This window comes from Pleurodeles waltl, chromosome 12, assembly GCF_031143425.1.
Source record: "Pleurodeles waltl isolate 20211129_DDA chromosome 12, aPleWal1.hap1.20221129, whole genome shotgun sequence".
In the NCBI taxonomy this organism is placed as follows: domain Eukaryota; kingdom Metazoa; phylum Chordata; class Amphibia; order Caudata; family Salamandridae; genus Pleurodeles; species Pleurodeles waltl.
Window position 1 is genome coordinate 214,246,950 of NC_090451.1, and position 21,781 is coordinate 214,268,730.

General features: G+C 52.5%; 1 protein-coding gene across 3 annotated transcripts in view; it reads left to right on the forward strand.

Moving 5' to 3' along the window:
- ZNF276 (zinc finger protein 276) overlaps positions 1 to 21,781 on the forward strand; it is a 227,403-nt gene that overhangs the window by 112,393 nt on the left and 93,229 nt on the right. For all 3 annotated transcript variants that reach the window (XM_069217212.1, XM_069217211.1, XM_069217214.1), the window contains one exon: positions 6,374 to 6,454. In XM_069217212.1, coding sequence (XP_069073313.1) covers positions 6,374 to 6,454 — 81 coding nt within the window. The remainder of the gene's footprint in view (positions 1 to 6,373; positions 6,455 to 21,781) is intronic.

Below are 21,781 nucleotides of genomic sequence, written 5' to 3' on the forward strand. Positions count from 1 at the left end.
TGTGAGGCAGGAGCTGTGTGCAAAGGTGCCCTTAGAAGCAGGAGGTAGGTCGCTTTGGGGGAGTCAATGTTGAGTGACTAGTACCTGGGGCTGTAGCACGGTTCAGACACTTGAGGTTGCAGTGCCACCAAACTTGGCATACTTGCAGGTTTTATCCTCATGCTCTGTCGGGTGAAATTTGGTCCAGCTGCGGCGCCAGGTTCCTGGTTCAGCAGTCAGTCAGTGACCTGGACTTCACTGGACTTTTGGTCTTGATTGCAGGCGAGTGATGCCTTCACTCTGGAGGGAGATCTTCGGCGATTTTGAGAGGAGTGGAGGTCCTCTGGGGATTTGTAAAGTCCGTCCGATGTCCGAGCAACCTCTTAGCAGCGATTGTCAAGTACTGGGTGCAGCAGGCAGGGTTTGGCACCTTTTTCTTGCTGCAGCAGGACTTCAGTCCCCGAACCTTGGGACTTCTTTGTTGCTGGTCTTCTTGTGTCCTTTGAATCAGAATCTCTGGTCTAGGGGTGCCCACTAATTACTGTAATTAGTGGTTGTTTAGGGGAGTACCTAGAAGTGACCAGTGGGTCATCTACCTTAGGGTGGCTCCACCCACTAAGTGACCGGTTCCTGTTGGCAGAGGTCACTTCCCTATCCATGCAAGATGGAGGAAAATGAAATAAAGGAGTCGCCTTGCATACAACACCTCCTGACCTTTGTGTTTTTTCACGCCGTTGCTCCCGACAAAAGTGTGGGTTTGCAATGGGTCGGCCCTCTGCTGCTAGCTGCAGCCTGGAGGTCGAGTTTCAAAGGTGGTAAGCGGAAGCTTTCTAGCAGGGCAGTGCACATTCCTGAGGAGGGAGGTGTGACACCTCCAGCCAGAAAGGGTTTTGTTCTGGGACCCAGAGAGCAGAAGCTCTCACCCCATGGTTCCAGAATCTTGTCTGGTGGTAGCAGGCTGGTTGTGACCGGCCTGCAACCATGCCAGTGTTAGTTAGCTTTGCAGTGTGTATATTTTACAATAAATGCAGTACTGGTAATAGATTAGAGTTATCATTCCGAGTTGTTTGACACCAAACAACCATGGGTTTAGAGTAGCCATCGTGTAGCTTTGAAGCTCGTACTGACCATTGTCCAGCAAATGCATTTTAAATGGCTGCTCTGTTCACTTACTATGTCCCAGGTTTGGCAAGGGGCCTACCCTTAGTACCCCATGTCCTGGGTACCTAAGCACCATTTACTAGGGACTTATAGTGGCAGCTAAAGGTGTTACCAATTGTGCCAATGCATCACAACAGTTTTGGGAAAGAGATCTGGCCCAGGGAACCTGGTTAGCAGGGGCCATGGGCACTAACAACTTTGAGACCACATCAAATACCAGGCAAAAAGTGGAGGCAAACCTTGACAAAAGAGGCCTTTTCTGATTGATATAACTACCTGTGGATTCCTCACCTAAAGAATTTTCCCCACGCGCCAATCGACTTTAAAGATGCCTGTGGCGCCGAGGGATCCAGTGTCGGATGACTCAGAGGATCGACGCCGGGGATCGAGTCCAGGCTCCGCTCCAGAAGGTTGGCTCTGAGGCTGCTAGAGGAGCCGGAATATGAGAAGCCGCACTTGGAGGAAGGGGAGATCATGGAGCTGTCAGGGGACCTGCAAGGTTTGGACACGGCAAGTGGTCTAGACACTTCCCCGGAGTGGGACTCTGGGGGAGTATACAGAGGAGGCTGCCTCTTTTCATGCCCGTGGTGCGGAAGGCAGCAGACTTTTTGGACCTTCCTCTTCCAGCTGCGGATGTTAAGACCAACATCCTTACTCAGGTGTTGCATCCAGAATCAGCTGTGGCGGAGCTGCTTCTTCCTTGGTCGTGTCGCTTCCTTTCGTGGCAGGCTCCATGCAGCAGGACAGCAATCTTCAGGAGCTCTCCCTTATAGATCCTTCAGGGGCAGGGGTAGAGTATGCACTATAGGGGCCGCCCAGCAGCACTCTGCCTCTGCCTCTTCCTCCGGAGGGGTGCAGCAGGGAAAGCAGCCTTAGTTCTCCATCACTCCCTGTTCACGCATCTCCTGTAGGGGGGAGACTGTCTCACTTTCTTCACATGTGGGAGTCAATAACATCGGACTCCTGGGTCACCGATATTGTGGAGAAAGGTTATTCTCTTCCCTTTCGGGAGTTTCCTCCTCTCATCCCTCCCCGCCCATCCTTCTTTTTCGGAAGACCATCTCCTGTTACTACAACAGGAGGTGCTATCCCTTTTGTCGAAAGGCGCAGTGGAGTTGGTTCCAGAGCAGGAGAGGGGTCAGGGCTGCTATTCAAGATACTTCCTAATCCCCAAGAAGGATGGTCGGTTGAGGCCAATCCTGGACCTGAGGATTTTGAATTGGTTCCTCAAGCAGGAAAAGTTCAAGATGCTGACCCTGTCACAGGTTCTTTTGGCGTTTAACGAAAGAGATTGGATGGTGTCTGTCGACTTGCAGGATGCTTACTTCCATATTCTGATCCTCAAGTTGCACAGGAAGTATCTCCGGTTTGTGGTGGGGTCGCAACAATATCAGTTTGCGGTCCTTCTGTTTGGTCTTACTTCGGCACCTCGAGTCTTCATAAAGGTGATGGCGGTGGTTGCAGCGGAGCTCAGAAGATGGGGGATAGCAGTACTTCCTTATCTGGACAATTGGTTGATCAAAGCCAAGTCTCCGGAGCTCTTGCGGCATCACTTGCAGTCGACAACTCAGTTGTTGTTCGATCTGGGCTTTTGGGTGAACGTGCCCAAGTCTCACCTAGAGCCCTCTCAATGCCTCCTGTTCATAGGGGCAGTACTGGACACAACATTGAGTCGGGCCTTTCCTCCGCCGCAGCGGGTTCAGGACATTCAGGCGTTGATTCCAATGTTTCAGAATGGAGCGTCGTTCCAGTCCTCAAGGTCCTTCGTCTGCTCGGTCTGTTCGCTTCTTGCATTCTGCTGGTCACTCATAAACAATGGCACATGAGGGCTCTTGAGTGGTGCGTCCGCAGGCAGTGGTTTTAACACAAAGGAGATCTCAAGGACTCGATAAGGATCTCCAGAGACGCTGCAGCGGATCTTCAATGGTGGGCTGCGGTCGGCAACCTTCGCAAGGAAGGCCGTTCTCGCTACCTCCTCCGGTGGCCACAGTTGTAACGGATGCTTCCACTCTAGGGTGGGGAGCTCATCTGGGGGACCTGGAGATCAAAGATTGTTGGTCTCCAGTGGAACAGAGGTTTCACATCAATCTGTTGGAACTGCGTGCGATTCGTCTGCCTCTCAAGGCCTTCCTCCCTTTCCTTCGCGGTCAGTCGGTTCAGGTCCTGATGGACAATACTACCTCAATGTGGCATATAAACAAGCAGGGAGGAGTGGGGTCGTATCTTCTCTGCAGAGAAGCTCTTCGGCTCTGGTCCTGGCTTCAGGACCATCGGATTTGCTTGGTAGCAAATCATTTGGCAGGAGTTCTGAACGTGCGTGCAGACAGTCTCAGTCGGCTCATCTCGACCGATCACGAGTGGCGTCTTCATCCAGATCTGGCCCTTTACATCTTCCAGAGGTGGAGATATCCACAGATAGATCTGTTTGCCACTCGGGAGAAAGCGCACTGGCTGTCGTTTTGCAGCCTCCAGTATCCGATGCAAGGAGCTTTATGGGACGCGTTTCAGATGTTCTGGAAGGGTCAATTACTTTACGCGTTTCCTCCCATTCCCTTGATTCCTCGGGTTTGGAGGAAGATCTGCCAAGATCGGGCCCAAGTCATCTTAATAGCCCCGGATTGGACAAGAAGGGTGTGGTATTCAGACCTTCTCCAACTCTCTCTGTGCCCTCCGCTCCGTCTCTCTTACAGGGCAGACCTCCTCTCGCAGTCGCAGGGGCAGGTTCTACACCCCCACCTCCAGAGCCTGCACCTTCATGCCTGGAGATTGAACGGGGCAATCTGAGTTCCTTTTCTGTCCTGCCGGAGGTGGTGGAAGTTATTTTATCGGCCAGGCGACACTCCACCAAATCGATCTATGCAAGCAGGTGGGCCAGATTTGTGAGTTGTTGTGGAGAGAACCAAATTGATCCCTTGAGGGCCCATTTGTCTGACGTATTGTTATTTGCTCTATCCTTGGCACAGAAGGGTTGTGCAGTTGCCACGGTTAAAGGTTATTTATCAGTGCTGTCAGCTTTTCTGTGCCTTCTAGATCAACCCTCCTGGTTTAAATCGCCCACTGTATTAAGGTTCCTTAAGGGTCTCACTAATATGTTTCCGCCCACTCCGTTTGTTATGCCACAGTGGGATCTTAACTTGGTATTGGCCTTTCTTATGGGATCGCCATTTGAGCCAATGCACTCTTGTCCATTGAGACTTTTGGTTTTGAAGACTGTTTTTCTGGTGGCCATAACATCGGCTAGGAGAGTGAGTGAGCTCCAGGCTCTTAGCGTAGAACCCCCATATACTTCCTTTTACAGGGACAAAGTGGTGTTAAGGACCAAGGCGTCTTTCCTTCCAAAGGTTGTTACACCCTTTCATTTGGGACAGTCCATTACTCTCTCTTCCTTCTATCCTCCACCTCATCCATCCAAGGAGGAAGAGAGGCTTCACCGGTTGGATCCACTAAGAGCGTTGAGCTTCTTCGTAGACAGGACAAGGGAGTTCAGACAAGACGATCAGCTCTTCGTTGGTTACATGGGGAAGAGGAGAGGCAAAGCTGTCCACAAGAGAATGCTGTCCACAAGAGAACGCTGTCCAGGTGGGTCATTCTTTGCATCAAGTTATGTTATTCTTTATCAAAGAAAGAACCTCCTGTGGGGGTCCGAGCCATTCCACCAGGGCTAAGGCTGAGGTTAGGAGGGATGGCCATTTTGCACGCTCAGTGCTGCAGGATTTCTTGGTTTGACCATTCAGGCACCCACCTCCGAGGCGGTACTGCTTTGGGACTCTATTCTTTAGGTGAGGATTCCACAGGTAGTTGTATCCATCAGAAGAACAAGTTACTTACCTTCAGTAACGCCTTTTCTGGTAGATACACTAGCTACCTGTGGATTCCTCTATGTCCCACCCGCCTCCCCGTTGCCTGACTGGTCTTACCACAAATTCCTTGGGTGAGTGCCCGTATATTGTACATATGTATATCGTGTTGTTTATTTCTATTAGTTATGTTTCATATTATTGAAATAAAAGTTGGTATATAAGTTTGATTGATGTGTTCATATCACATCTGTAATGTCAATGTTCTCCTGTCCGCCACAAAGGCACGTAAAAAAAATGGTGATAACTGACGTCTGCACGTCGACGAGCACCTCTTTATTGCCTGGTTGACGTCATACAGCATCGCGTGGGAGTCCGGCAATTGTGACGTCATCGTCGACGTGCCGAGCTAGAAGAAAATTTCCGTTGAGGGCTGACGCATGTGGAAAATTCTTTAGGTGAGGAATCCACAGGTAGTTAGTGTATCCACCAGAAAAGGCGTTACCGAAGGTAAGTAACTTGTTCTTCTCACACTTAGTAATGTAGAGTTTCCCCTCATGGTCTAATAAGGCCTTCTGGTTAATCGATGCATAGTCACTGCAGACCTTGGAGTTGCGACTTGGCACCAGGGGCAAATCTGATGAGGAACTGTCAGATGTTAGTTCGGCAGTCCTTACAAAGTTTAAGTTCTGTCATTTAGCGGTGTGACATTTCTCTTGCATACTGCAAAATTTGGATGAGATAAGGGCATCAAGGAGTCGTGAGGATGCTTAGGATCCACATCTAGTAGTGGGGGAGAAAAGGAACTGACATAAGCGCACAAGAGTGGTGTGTATATAGGCCCAGCACACTGATTCCCGGAACGGTGTCAGCGCTGAACTGCATGTTGCAACCTATCGGCTAGCAGAGCTACTGCTGAAAAGAATCTGGATCCAGTCTGATTCCTGGGGAATATTCAAAAGATGAGGAATCTGCTGCTGGAAGTCTGTATTGAAAAGCCAAGTTTAAACTCTCCCCTTTGTTCTGTTCCGTTCAGAAAGCTCTAATGCATTGCTCAAAATTGTTCCATAAAATTCTGAATTGTGCATAGAAATATCATTACTTATATAATTTAAATTTTGCCTCAAAGCTTTCTCATTTTCTGGTTCACTGTCTCTCATACTCATTATTTCCTCTCTGCTCTCTATCTTATTCACTCTCACTGCCCTCAACTCTGTGCCCGCCTACTCTCCATCCATCCTCTGTTTTTCTTTCAACATTTTTGTCTCTAATTTCTCCCCACTCTTTCTTTCCTAACAAGCACACACTCTCTTGCTATCCACTATCTCTGCTAACTGTCCTATTTCTGAGGCACTGTAAGGATGTTTAAGGATTTTTACAGCCCTTTTTCTTTCTTATGACTTGTAACTTAATCAAGGCGTTTTTCGTGTTATCAGAGACATATTGAGTGAAGATGATGAGGGAGAGAAAACCGATCAGTCGGTGGATGATGCATTCGTTCCTTGTTCAGCTAAGAAGTATGTATCTTATCTTTGTGTGACATTACTTACATTTTAATATGACATGGTCAGCTGTTGATTCTCAGGATTATTTAAACTGTTGCAGAAAGGTGGATTATTTTTGTATCTTTTATCATGAATAAACATTAGTTGAGAGTACCACATTGAATTAAACCATGCATCAGGCATGTCCATATTAATCCCAAGAAGATAAATGTTTTTCCCGTTTTATCAATGATGACAAATTATGGTTGAGTTTTCTGCTACCTGTTGAATTATCTTGTGGACGAATGGCTTTTGTTTATAAAAGGCAACTGATAAGCTTATGGATGCTGTGGCTGAATGGCAAACTCGGAGCAAAAATGTCCTAAGGGGTGGAGAGGCTACTAGCCACCTTACCTTCAAAACCCTAGGGCCTATCTTAAAGGTGTTTGAGCTGCTATGGTGAATTACCCACGAATTCTGGTTTTCATTGAGAACTAACCTATGCTGGGAAGGATTTGTCTGGGTAGGTTTCGATAGAACAAGCCCACTCATCACATATGAAACACAACTGTGCACTTAAACATGGCAACTCACCTTTAACCATGTTTCTTTTTCATTTACTGTGTCACCTTTAAAGATAGCTGTGTCCTCAACATGACCTTGAGAAAAAACTCTTGGAAATTGGGTCAGAATGAAGTTGGAGCAAGCAGCTCCCTCGTTCAAAATTATATTTGAGCTGAGTTTCCTTTTGTTCTTTAAATGTCTTATCTAATGTCAGCACTTGTTGAGTCATATAACATTGATTACATCAGGGTTATAGGGAATAATATTAATAAAGCACAAGAGATACAGGAAGGAAATGATTTATCTGCTTATGTTTTCAGACAATTAGTTTGCATCCATTTCTAGCAGATTGGTCAAGATAAAGTTTGTTCTTTCAGCGTTTAATATCTTTTTAGTCCAATTACCTCTATTTCAAAATTGGGAGAAAAGAGCCACCATGTCACTGAACCAAAAAAGTACTATAGCAACTTCTAGTAAGACTGCTCAGGTGTATACTTGTGTACTCTGACTGCCCCTTGATGAGAGTCTTAACAGTCCATTTCTTTTTTCGTTGATGAGTGCATATTTTAATTGTTCTGTGGAGATATCTGTGACTGGTGTGAAGAAATGGCACGTATTATATGGTGTGATTATGCAACCTAATACACTTACCAACCCCTTTAGCCTTGCGTATTGTTTGTCAAACATTCAGCTCAACCCCTGGTAGGTGTGGCTAGGAGCAGCAAAGCTGAGAAAAAGGAACAAGTGTACAGCATTTCAACAGTAGAAAAACAATTAAAGAAGCAATCAACAAGATACCAAAGAAGACTGACACCAATTTATAACAATTGCCTGTATTTTATGTATTTTCGGACACCACAACGAAAAAGATCAGCCAGAGAATTATGGAGATACAGAATTTACAATGTATAGTAAATCAAAGCATTTCACTCAACTGCGAACAAGCATTTGCAAATTTAAAAAGTCTGACACTAAGAATGTTTTTCACCAAAACATTTAGGTTAGCTGCAGTGCAGTCGCTTAGTCACTTAGGCGACTCACTCCAGAATGGAGGCAGTCAGGGAGACCGGGCAGATAATCAGAACATGTTACATCAGCAGGTGAAGCAGTCTTTAGTCAGTTCCAGGCACGTATATCCTTTGTAGTGCTTTTCCATGGAAGTGGTTCTGATGCAAGGGATGAAGGATGCTGAAGATGCTGTGGATGCAATGTGGTTCAATGTGTTCTTGCTGCGACTACTTCTCGGCCCATGTAGGGGGTGAGACATTCCTTATCACAAGGTCAACATCCTTTGAAGCCCCCTCAGTGCTGGCAGAAGCCCAGTCACCACTGGATTGCCTGTCCTCCAGTATAACTGTCACTGGCCAGTCCTTCCTGGGTCGATAACCCATCCTGTTGAGGGGGAGGGGGTCCTAGCTGCACTCCGACGATACTCCCGGGCTCATCTAACTTAGGAGCAACTTTGTTCGTCCGGTCCCTATGCTGCATGGCAGCTCTTGACAGCAGGTTGAAGACTTTGGACTACCAGCTTCCCCTGGCAAGATTCTCAGCTGTTGTGCTGTGTGCTGTCAACAGGAGGCCAGATCACTGACCATTGGAGTTCCTTGGCTCTGGAGATTGAGTCTCCTCAAGCAGGACATTGTGGGCACATTTCCTCTCCTTTGCTTGCCACCAGGTACAGTCCACGCCAGTACAGCCTCTTTTTGCTGGTTCCGTGGTGCAGCAGGGCAGTCCTTCTTTGGTCCTTTTTTCAGTCCAGTCGATATCTAAATTGGGAGTGCCCTGTGTATGCTGAGAAAATGCAGTCAGGGCAGGATACGGTTGGTAACCATAGGGCTACCAGATTCCCTCCCATCTGATGACCGCTTCCTGCGAAGTGTGGCATCTGGTACTCCCAGAATGCTCCATTCGGTCCACGTCCAATATGGCAGACCCCCTCCCGGCATGTAGCGCTCCATAGCCCAACCCAGAAGTGTGGCTACACGCCCCTGGAAAACTGGTTTGGCAACTGGTTTCCCCTCTCCTGTCCCAGGTGCCCGCCAATCTGCCTGATCACTGGAGCAGCCCCTCTCCCGAGTGTTACCCATTTGCCCTTCAAAGGCGGCATCTCCTTTGAAGCTTGCCTTTTGAGCCAACACCTGGATAGCTTCCTGCAGGAGGGAAGTGACACCTCCTTCCAGAACGGGCATCTATTGTATCCTTTCTGGGAGTCATAACCACGTCTCACCAGGAGGGCAGAAAGCTGTTGCGGCTATAGAACCCTGCGTGCAACCCACAGGTGACTGAAGAGAACAAAGTGGAAACTTTGCTGAAGTTGCACACTGCAATTTGTTCCATTAATTTCGACTGGAGAATCATGTATGACTTAATGTCACAAGCTGTTTGATACCTTGGATGACCCACTTTGGTTGCACCGTTCCAGAGTTAGCACAGCTGAGGGGTCAGCATGAAGCTTTGCACTGGCCAATTGGACGAACAAGCTTTTCCACTTTAAAAACTAAAGTTCTGCCTTTTCACTGTCAAAACGTGGAAAGAGACTTGTTCTTCCTATGGAGTAAGTGGCACCCTGAAGGACTCGATAGGCCTGTCATAGGGGTAACTTAAACATATACCCAGGTGAATTCTGGCTTTGCCATTGCTTTAAATAGTAACATCAGAACAGCAGTTAAAGAACCCTTCCAGCCTGTAAATGGCAGGCTGGGAGTCTCATTTTACTCATGTTCCACACAGAATGGCACAACCAGTGCTGCAATCCCTGCGGGAAACCCTTTAACGTATATGCTTTGGGTGCCCAGGGAACCATTTACTATGGACTTTCAGGTAAGCTAGCTCAGCCAATTGGGTATAAGCCAATTCAATATATCAATTTAGGGGAAGGGCACAGGCACTGAGGTCTGGTTAGCAGGCCTCTGTGCACTCTCAAAGTCAACAAACCAGCAGACTTGGGGGCGACCATATGAAAAGAGGCATTTCCTTACAGTTGCTCACTGTTTCTAGTCTTTACCTGTACATCTTGTTGATACCAGAGGTCTAACTTCAAGCTTAGCACACCCTGCAGGCCTACCAGTAAGGGAAAGCACAATAATCTACTCAGAATTTAGAGGCTGTTTAAGTCTGAAGTGATGAACTGCCACTTGGGGAGAAAAGGAAAACTTACCATTGACGGGTTGAGGTGGAGCTGGCTCAGGGACTGAGCCTTGAGCGAATCGAAATTGAAACATATTTTGAGAGGGATTTGATGAATTTATCACCGAAGACCATTAGGATACTCACCAAAGGCTTCAATAAAAAGACTGGCAAACTTTGAGCTGGCGCTCAGGAGGATGGCCTTGTGCCTCCTCTCTGTGGACATAATGAATTGGCCATCACTTAGAAAACTAAGCCTTGTCGGGCCTAGCGTCTGCCCGATCTTGATTTAATATAACCTAGCTCTTGAAACGCCCAAGACTCAGTAAGGGGTTACAACAGGTGTGCTTCAGGAACCTCAGAATTTGAACGCGGAGTTTCGGAATGTTACACCTTCTTTTGAAGAAAGAAGGACAAAGGTGCAAGAAGTTTTCCACATATTTCTCGTAGAAGGAAATCAACAGCTCCGGGTAAACTCAGACATGTGGAAACAAATTCCACATATATGATTTAAGGTGTGTCAAATCTGACATAACGAACATTTGCTCACCTTGGAGTTCTATAATGGTTGGCTAAGGTTGAGGGCTGGGGGCTGACCATGTGTTAGAAATGGGGTCCTTGGTTGACAGTCAGGTTGCCCCCTGTTCAAGCAAAGACCCTCACTCTAGTCAGGGTAAAAGAGAATCACCCTCAGCTAACCCCTGCTTACCCCCTTGGTAGCTTGGCAGAGCAGTAGGCTTAACCTCAGAGTGCTAGGCGTAAAGTATTTGTACCAACACACACAGTAACTCAATGAAAACACTACAAAATGACACAACACAGGTTTAGAAAAATAGGAAATATTTATCTAAACAAAACAAGACCAAAACGACAAAAATCCACCATACACAAGTCAAGTTATTAATTAAAAATCAAAAAGAGTCTTTAAGTAGTTTTAAAAACACACTAGCGCTGCTAGAGTGAAAATGTACCTGGTGTGCGTCAAAAATAACCCCGCACGGGCGGGCGTGCGTCGAAAATAACTCCGCACGGTGGTACTCGAGTCAAAAATCCAGCCGCACGATGAGTTGACGATCCAGCCGCGCAGGTTGCGATCTCCCAGCCTCCGTCAGCGATGCTGCGCGTCGTTTCTCCTGCTCCGTGCGTCGATTCTTCGGTCGCGTTTCCTGCGAGCGTCGTTTCTCAGCCGCGGAGCTGGCGGCGCGTCGTTTTTCAGCCGCCGATCGGATTCGCGTAGATCTTTTCCCCGCACGGCGCTCTGTGCGTGGATTTTCTTGTCTTTAGGCTGCCAGCTTCTCCTTTCAGGGTCCCAGGAACTGGATGGGCACCACAGGGCAGAGTAGGAGTCTCTCCAGAGGCTCCAGGTGCTGGCAGAGAGAAGTCTTTGCTGTCCCTGAGACTTCAAACAACAGGAGGCAAGCTCTAGATCAAGCCCTTGGAGATTTCTTCTCAAGATGGAAGGCACACAAAGTCCAGTCTTTGCCCTCTTACTCTGGCAGAAGCAGCACTGCAGGAAAGCTCCACAAAGCACAGTCACAGGCAGGGCAGCACTTCCTCCTCAGCTAACAGCTCTTCTCCAGGCAGAGGTTCCTCTTGATTCCAGAAGTGTTTCTGAAGTCTGTAGATTTGGGTGCCCTTCTTATACCCATTTTAGTCTTTGAAGTCACCTTTCTTCAAAGGGGACTCACACCTACTTGTGAAATCCTGCCTTGCCCAGGCAAGGCCTCAGACACACACCAGGGGGTTGGAGCCGGCATTGTTAGAGGCAGGCACAGTCCTTTCAGATGAGAGTGACCACTCCACCCCTCCCTCCTAGCAGAGATGGCTAATCAGGAAATGCAGGTTACACCCCAGCTCCCTTTGTGTCACTGTCTGGTGTGAGGTGAAAAACAACCCAACTGTCAAACTGACCCAGACAGGGAATCCACAAACAAGGCAGAGTCACAGAATGGTTTAAGCAGGAAAATGCTCACTTTCTAAAAGTGGCATTTTCAAACGCACAATCTTAAAATCAACTTTACTAAAAGATGTATTTTTAAATTGTGAGTTCAGGGACCCCAAACTCCACATGTCCATCTACTCTCTAGGGGAATCTACGCTTTAATCATATTTAAAGGTAGCCCCCATATTATCCTATGAGAGAGACAGTCCTTGCAACAGTGAAAAACGAATTTAGCAGTATTTCACTGTCGGGACATATAAGCCACATTACTATGGGGGTGATTCTGACCTCAGCGGTAAAATGCCCTTACCGCCGGTCAGAAGACCGCCATAACACCGCCGCGGCCGCGGTCAACCGCCACGGTCATTCTGACCCACAACGGCCAAACCTCCAAAAATCCGTCCTCCACTGCAGCCCGCCACATCGGCGGGCAGCGATAAACTGGAGATGACCAAACCTCCACCGTCACGCCAACAGAAATACGCCCATGCCATTACGACCCACGAATCCACACGGCGGTCATTCAAACGCGGTATTCCATTGGCGCTACACACCGCCGCGGTCAGAATACACACACATCACCAAAACACAGCCACATTGGACAATTTGAAAAACACACACCTGATACACATACACACACCACTCCCACACAATCAACCAACTATAAAACACACACCCACATCACCCACAAACCCCTGCGACCCCAATTACTGAGAGAAGGAGAGAGAGACACAGCAGACAATCCAAAGCAAGACACACTGAGGCACACTACACCATCACACACACCACATAGTAGCACAAAGCACCACTCACCAACACACTCCTCATCACATACACCACCCCACACCTCACCCACACCACCCCCATGGCACCCCAAAGGCATCCACGCTTTTCGGACCAAGAACTCCGGGTCATGGTGGAGGAAATCCTAAGAGTGGAACCCCAGCTCTTCGGCTCGCAGGTGCAGCACACCAGTATAGCCAGGAAGGCGGAGCTATGGCAGCGGATCGTGGACAGGGTCAACGCGGTGGGACAGCATCCCAGGAATAGGGAGGACATCCGCAAAAGATGGAACGACCTACGGGGGAAGGTCCGATCGATGGTCTCCAGGCACAACATCGCGGTCCAGAAGACTGGCGGCGGACCCCCACCCACCCCTCCCGAATTTACATCGTGGGAGCAAGAGGTCTTGACCATCCTGCATCCTCAGGGCCTCGCAGGAGTAGCCGGAGGAATGGACTCTGGTAAGTCCCATCTCAACTACTATATCCCCCACACCCCACCAGCATGCCAACCCACACCCCCACCCTCACCCCCAACCCCCCAGCACACATCCTTCCTGACAATGTCTCACCAGCACAACCCACCCATCCCAACACCAACTCCTGCATGCCAACACAAACCATGGGCACCCATCACCTAAGCATGACCACTGCACTAACCCCTCCCCCCCACTAAATACCCTCACAACACCTCCCTCCAGGGAATGCCTGCACTGGGGGACAAGGGCACCCACAACACGCATGCTATTGCACACACAGAAACAATAACCAAACTCTCTTACCCCATGCAGGACCCGAACGACAACACACCAGCCAGGAGGGTCCAGAAGTGTCCATCCCACCACCGGAACAGGCCCACACTGAGGATAGCAGCTCTGTCGACAGTGAACCTGATGACCAGCCCGGACCATCGGGGACCTCTGGGCAGTCGGTTCCCCTCACCCAGACACAGGCCACACCAGACCCGACCCCCTCTGCCGACACCAGCACAGCTCCCACCCAGCGGGCCCATGCCTCTGTCTCTAGGACAGCTCAATCAGCGGTGTGTCTGCCACTACAGGGCACCCAGGCTAACCCAACACCCCAACAACAACAGGGACCTGGGGGCAGTGGTAGCGGGCACACCGTCCAGGGGACAGAGGCCGGGGGAAACCGGGCAGCTCGGAGGGCTGCTGTGCGACAGGGGGGGGAGGAGAGGCCCAGGGAACCCACTCTCCAAGAGGCCCTCACCACCCTCATGGGGGCATACCACCACTCCCAAGAAACGATGACGACGGTACTGGCCAGGTTCACTGAGATCCAGGCACAGCAGGAAGAACGCTACATGGGGTTCAGGGAGGAGCTGAGAATCATCGGGACCGCAATGGGGACCATCGTCCTGGCCCTCCACAGGATAGAGGACGCGTTGCGGGACCATGGTGCACCACACAGGGCCCCTGTCACTAGGCCGGACCAGGAACAGCCTACCACCTCCGCCGGCGCTAGTGGACAGGAGGTCCCAACACCTCGACAGCCCCCCAGAACCCCACCTCCTGCTGAAGAACAACCACCCCGTAAGAGGAGCCTGAGACCAAAGAAAAAGACAGAGTAGGATGTCAAGACCCCCGCCAGCAGGACATACCCCCTCAAGTCTTCCCACTGTCCCACATTGCCACCCTGTCCAACCATGAACTGCCTATGCTCCATCCTTCCACAGGCAAAAGAACAATGCACCTGTGAGACTGAGAACTGGACTCTGCCATGAATATTCCTCCACCCCCACCCATCACCCTTAGAATCACATGTACCGGTATCTAGCACTGTAAATAAATCACATTTTGCACACAAACCTGTTTTGAGTCATGCTGTATTATTAACAAAGGGATAACATATTACTGTTCAATTTCTGTTCTGTCAATTAGTCATGACAACATACCAATGTCAATACGCTGTATTTCATGGGCGAACCAAGCAGAAGTCGGGTACTGAGTCAGACAGCACTGAGAAGGGAAGGGAAAGGCATAAATTAATAAAAAACATCTGTGGGGAACTACAGAAAGTATAGATGCAGGAGGCTAGAAGCAATTGTGAAATGGCGTGGGTGATTCTTACCTGGGTGTTACTGGAAATACTGTTGTATCACTCTGTCCCTATTGTCTGTGTCGTCCTCAGAGTCTTCCTCCTCTTCACTCTCCACAGGCTCCACGGCTTCTACAACACCACCATCTGGACCATCCTCCTGCAGGAAAGGCACCTGGCGTCGCAAAGCCAGGTTGTGAAGCATACAGCACGCCACGATGATATGGCACACCTTCTTTGGTGAGTACATTAGGGATCCACCTGTCATATGCAGGCACCTAAACCTGGCCTTCAGGAGGCCAAAGGTTCGCTCAATCACCCTCCTTGTACGCCCATGGGCCTCATTGTAGCGTTCCTCTGCCCTTGTCCGGGGATTCCTTACTGGGGTCAGTAGCCACGGCAGGTTGGGGTAACCAGAGTCACCTATTAGCCACACACGTTGTCTCTGTAGCTGCTCCATCACATAGGGGATGCTGCTATTTCGCATCACATACGCGTCATGCACTGACCCTGGGAACTTGGCATTTACATGGGAGATGTACTGGTCAGCCAAACAGACCACCTGGACATTCATCGAATGATAATTCTTTCTGTTTCGGTACACCTGCTCATCGTCTTTTGGGGGTACCAAAGCCACATGGGTCCCATCAATGGCACCAATGATGTTGGGGATATGTCCAAGAGCATAGAAATCACCCTTCACTGTGGGCAAGTCACCCTCCTCGGGGAAAATGATGTAGCTCCGCATGAGTTTCATCAGGGCAGACAACACTCTGCTCAAAATCTTAGAAAACATAGGCTGAGACATTCCAGATGACATGGCCACTGTGGTCTGGAATGACCCACTGGCCAAAAAATGGAGGACTGACAAAACCTGCACCAGAGGGGGAATCCCTGTGGGTTGGCGGATGGGGGACATCAGGGCTGGCTCCAGCTGGGCACACAGTTCATGGATAGTGGCACGGTCAAGTCGGTATCGAAGTATTATATGGCGTTCTTCCATTGTCGACCGGTCCACCAGCGGTCGGTACACGCGAGGATTCCTCCTTCTCATCCCAAGTCCCAGCGGACGGTGCCTAGGAAGGACAACATGGAGCACAGAGTCAGCCAAACCACAGGTACGTACAGACAGCTTGCACAGTTAAAGAATGGCAATGGTTTGAAAGGCGTGTATGTGTGGCAATGCAAGGCCTAGGCCTGTGTGTCGCAGTCAAAATTAAGCCATGTGGGCCCTTGAAATGGCGGCTGCCTGACCTGTGAAGTGGGACAATGGGATGTGAGGTCACTGCGCTGGCGGGGCACACCGTGGCGGTAGGTGGTCGAAGACCGCGGCGCAAAGCCGCATTGGTTAACATTGAAGCCTATGGGTTTCAGGAGCCAATAACGAAGTGCACCGGCGGTCGCGGTACGCACCGCCGCGGTACGCACCGCCGCGGAGGTGACCGCCATTTTCTATCTGCTTAATCACTCGAGACCTGATCATCCACAGGAGAGGACCTATACTGCAAGTGCTGCTGTGACCTCGGTCTGGAAGATACAATGGCTGCTGCGACTGGGGAAAGGGCCCCTGCCTTCACGTCTGAAGAATTGGACAAGCTCGTGGATGGGGTCCTCCCCCAGTATGCGCTACTCTACGGTCCTCCAGACCAACAAGTGAGTACCCCGGGTGCTAATGGAATGGGCTATGCCTGTGTGGATTGGGGTGGATGTAAGTTGGTGGGGTGGGGGGCGAATGAGGAGTGCAACGCCCGACAGATGAGAGCATGTGCCATATGGCAAAGTGGGTGGGGGGGGGGCCAATTACATCTAACATGCAGGCCATTGATGATTTCCTCCTTTCCACCCTGTACATGTCTAATAGGTCAGCGCCCATCAGAAGATCGAGATTTGGCGTGCCATCGCCAAGGAAGTCCGGACCTTGGGGGTCCACAACAGACGGGGCACCCACTGCCGCAAGAGGTGGGAGGACATCCGCCGCGGAACAAGGAAGAGCGCAGAAACACTGCTGGGGATGGCCTCCCAACCTAGGAGGGGTGCCAGTCGCACCATGACCCCCCTGATGTCCCGGATCCTGGCGGTGGCCTACCCTGAATTGGATGGGCGCTTCAAGACATCACAGCAGACACAAGGGGGTGAGTATCAGCACATTCTCCTATCTTTCTGCGCAGTGGAGGCGTCTGGGTGGGGGAGGAGGGCTGTGGGTGACATTAGGCCAGGGTGCTTTCTGTAGTGTAGTCCTCTCCCTTAGGCATGGCCCTGTGCCCCCGGCCCCCACCTCTGTAGGGTGACAAGTACAGCCATTGAAGGTCCAGCATCTCCCATGTGCGCGTTTGACGTCTCTTGGCCTGTTGTCCTAGTCAGTAGTACTGAGTAGTGTACCCCGAATGCGCGGCTTAGTGCATTAGGCTCCTGTGTCTGTCCTCTCCGCCAACGGTGTTGACATTGCATGCACTCAACCTGGTCTTCTTTTTTCTCCCCCCACCCTTTCTCTTCATCTTCTTGTGCATGTGTGCATTAGCATCATCAGGCGGAGGAGATATGGCATCGGAGCACGAGGGAGCTGCAGGACACAAGGCCCCGGTGGGCCAAGGAACAGACACCGAGGGCACCAGTGATCCGGAGGGCGAGGGGAGCACCACGACGGGGACCGCTGGTGAGAGCAGCGAAAGCGACACGTCCTCGGATGGGAGCTCCCTAGGGGTGGCGGCAACATCCGTGCCCCCCGCCTCTACAGGTACAGCCGCCACCCAGCGCACCAGCCCCGCCCTTCCAGCAGCCCCTCAGTCTTCGCTCCGTGCCGGTTCGCCCAGGAAGGCGCGCGTCTCCTTCGCCCCAGGCACCTCAGCCCCTGCCCCTGTTGCCCCTGCTGCCCTCAGTGCGGAGCTCATTGACCTGGTAAGGACGCTCATTGTTGGGCAGACGACCCTTTTGAATGCCATCCAGGGTGTGCAAAGGGAGGTGCAACAGAGCAATGCGTACCTGGAGGGCATTCATTCGGGTCAGGCTGCCCATCAACGAGCGTTCACTGCTCTGGCCTCAGCACTGACGGCAGCCATTGTCCCAGTTTCCAGCCTCCCTCTTCTGACTGCCTCCAGCCTGTCTCTGTCTCCTGTTCCTCAGCCTATCCCATCCACACCATCAGACCAGCCTGCACACACCTCAACACCCAAGAGCAGCTCATCCAAACACAAGCACCACAGATCCCGCAAACACTCACCCGAGCAACACCCAGATGCAGACATGCCAACAGCCACTGCCACCCCTGTGTCCCCCTCCTCCTCGTCTCCCTCCTCCCTCCCTGTGACGTCTACACTCACACCTGCATGCACCCCAACATCAGCCAGTGCTTCCATCACCACCTCACCCTCCAGTACAGTCCACACTCGTGCAGTCACCACCCCCACTGCCATGTACACGTCCCCTGTGTCCTCTCCCACTGTGTCTGTCACCCCCTCTTCCAAGACACACAAACGCAGGCAGCCACCCACCCAACAGCCATCCACCTCACGACAGCCTACAGCACCAGCACCTTCACCCAATGACAGCACACCTGACTCTCCTACAACCACCTCCTCTACCTCCACTTCCATCTCCACTTCTCCTACCCTTTACCTTGGCCCTAAAAAACTTTTCCTGGCTAACCTTAACCTCTTTCCCCCCGATGACCACCCCCATCCATCTTCAAAGAGTCCCAAGAGCACCGCAGCCACCACCAGCCCAGCTTCGGGTGTCACTGTTGTGCCTGGGTTCTGGAGCCCACCCCTTGCCAGCAGTGACACATCGATCAGCAGCAAGGACACGTCCAGCCCCCCCCCCCCCCGGCAAGAGGACCCGCAAAACCAAGGACCGCCGTGCGAGGACCGACAGGGCTGCCCCCAAGGAGCAATGTGCGGCCACTTCACCACCCACACCATCTGGGGGAGGCAAAGGCCCGAGAGCCCCATCAAAGGAGCGGAAGGGCAGTAGGAGCACGGAGAAGGTGGACCCCACATGCCACATCCCAGCTGGGAAGGAGGACACTAAGGAGGCCAGGAGTCCGTCCCCGAAGGGTCCAGAAACGTCACGGTCCGAGGGCGACTGAACAGGGAGTCCAGGCCAGGTCTGGCTCCCTTGACCTGCTGGATGAGCACCGCTGAACAGGGCCCGCGGTGCAGAAGAGTACCGCTGAACAGGGCCCCGCCGTGGAGATAGGCACCGCTGAACAGGGCCCGCGGTGCAGAAGAGCACCGCTGAACAGGGCCCCGCCGTGGAGATAGGCACCGCTGAACAGGGCCCGCGGTGCAGAAGAGCACCGCTGAACAGGGCCCCGCCGTGGAGATAGGCACCGCTGAACAGGGCCCGCGGTGCAGAAGAGCACCGCTGAACAGGGCCCCGCCGTGGAGATAGGCACCGCTGAACAGGGCCCGCGGTGCAGAAGAGCACCGCTGAACAGGGCCCCGCCGTGGAGATAGGCACCGCTGAACAGGGCCCCGCCGTCTCAAGCACCGCTCCGCTGGGCCCTTCCTCTCACGCACCGCTCCGCTGGGCCCTTCCTCTCACGCACCGCTCCGCTGGGCCCTTCTTCTCAAGCACCGCTCCGCTGGGCCCTTCCTGTCAAGCACCGCTCCGCTGGGCCCCGCCGTCTCAAGCACTGCTCCGCTGGGCCCTTCCTCTCACGCACCGCTCTGCTGGGCCCTTCTTCTCAAGCACCGCTCCGCTGGGCCCTTCTTCTCAAGCACCGCTCCGCTGGGCCCTTCCTGTCAAGCACCGCTCCGCTGGGCCCCGCCGTCTCAAGCACCACTCCGCTGGGCCCCGCCGTCTCAAGCACCGCTCCGCTGGGCCCCGCCGTCTCAAGCACCGCTCCACTGGGCCCTTCCTCTCACGCACCGCTCCGCTGGGCCCTTCTTCTCAAGCACCGCTCCGCTGGGCCCTTCCTGTCAAGCACCGCTCCGCTGGGCCCCGCCGTCTCAAGCACCGCTCCGCTGGGCCCCGCCGTCTCAAGCACCGCTCCGCTGGGCCCTTCCTGTCAAGCACCGCTCCGCTGGGCCCCGCCGTCTCAAGCACCGCTCCGCTGGGCCCTTCCTCTCACGCACCGCTCCGCTGGGCCCCGCCGTCTCAAGCACCGCTCCGCTGGGCCCTTCCTCTCACGCACCGCTCCGCTGGGCCCTTCCTCTCAAGCACCGCTCCGCTGGGCCCTTCCTCTCAAGCACCGCTCCGCTGGGCCCCGCCGTCTCAAGCACCGCTCCGCTGGGCCCTTCCTCTCACGCACCGCTCCGCTGGGCCCTTCTTCTCAAGCACCGCTCCGCTGGGCCCTTCCTGTCAAGCACCGCTCCGCTGGGCCCCGCCGTCTCAAGCACCGCTCCGCTGGGCCCTTCCTGTCAAGCACCGCTCCGCTGGGCCCCGCCGTCTCAAGCACCGCTCCGCTGGGCCCTTCCTCTCACGCACCGCTCCGCTGGGCCCCGCCGTCTCAAGCACCGCTCCGCTGGGCCCTTCCTCTCACGCACCGCTCCGCTGGGCCCTTCTTCTCAAGCACCGCTCCGCTGGGCCCTTCCTCTCAAGCACCGCTCCGCTGGGCCCCGCCGTCTCAAGCACCGCTCCGCTGGGCCCCGCCGTCTCAAGCACCGCTGAACAGGGCACCGCCGTCTCAAGCACCGTTGATGGTTCACTGTGCCCACCATGCCTCCTCCTTGACCAGTGGAGACTGTCATCCACCTGATGGACTGTGGCTTTGCACTCCCCAGGATGGCCCAGTGGGCAGCCCACCCACTGTAGAGACATTGAGAGACTGTGGCTTTGCACTCCCCAGGATGGTCCAGTGGGCAGCCCACCCACTGTAGAGACATTGAGAGACTGTGGCTTTGCACTCCCCAGGATGGCCCAGTGGGCAGCCCACCCACTGTAGAGACATTGAGAGACTGTGGCTTTGCACTCCCCAGGATGGCCCAGTGGGCAGCCCACCCACTGTAGAGACATTGAGAGACTGTGGCTTTGCACTCCCCAGGATGGCCCAGTGGGCAGCCCACCCACTGTAGAGACATTGAGAGACTGTGGCTTTGCACTCCCCAGGATGGCCCAGTGGGCAGCCCACCCACTGCAGAGACTTGAGAGACTGTGGCTTTGCACTCCCCAGGATGGTCCAGTGGGCAATCCACCCACTGCAGAGACTTGAGAGACTGTGGCTTTGCACTCCCCAGGATGGTCCAGTGGGCAGCCCACCCACTGTAGAGACATTGAGAGACTGTGGCTTTGCACTCCCCAGGATTGAACAGTGGGCATGGTGGCTCCTCGTGGATCTGGCGTCGTGGACTCATGTGGCTGTGGTGCCCCCCCCTTCCCTTCCCTCTGAGGTGCCTGTAGTTTTTACATCTGATGCCCCTGCAGTGTTCTCTCCAAAGGACTCAGGTCTCCTGTGTGGGCTTTGCCCTTGTTTCTCAAGACTTTGGCCCACGGACATGCTGAATTCGTAGGATGTGCAGGACTTGGTACTTCAGTTATACACTGATGTGTATGGCATTTGTTTTGTTGTGGATTTCTTTCATGGTTGTACGCTAATTTTCTGGAGCTTTTTGGTACATAAATATTTATTCAAAATATGATTATGTCCTAGCATTTTTCAGGGGTGTTTGGGGGGTGTCACTGTGACTTGGTGCTCTGCATTGGTGAGTACATGATTGGGGGGGGGGTCGCATATGTGTGTGCCCGTAACCTTTCGTCCTCCCCCTCCCGTGTGTCGTAGGTGCAGTACTCACCGTTGTCGTCTGCGCCGGACTTCGTACTCGTGGTAGATGAGAAGGTAGACGAGAGCAGGTAGGATGTTTAATTCGGGTTCCATGCTGTCCTCCGTACTCGTGGAGTGTGTTTTGGTGAGCGTTTTCCCGTTCGTAGTCTGTTTCCGCCGTGTTTTTATCG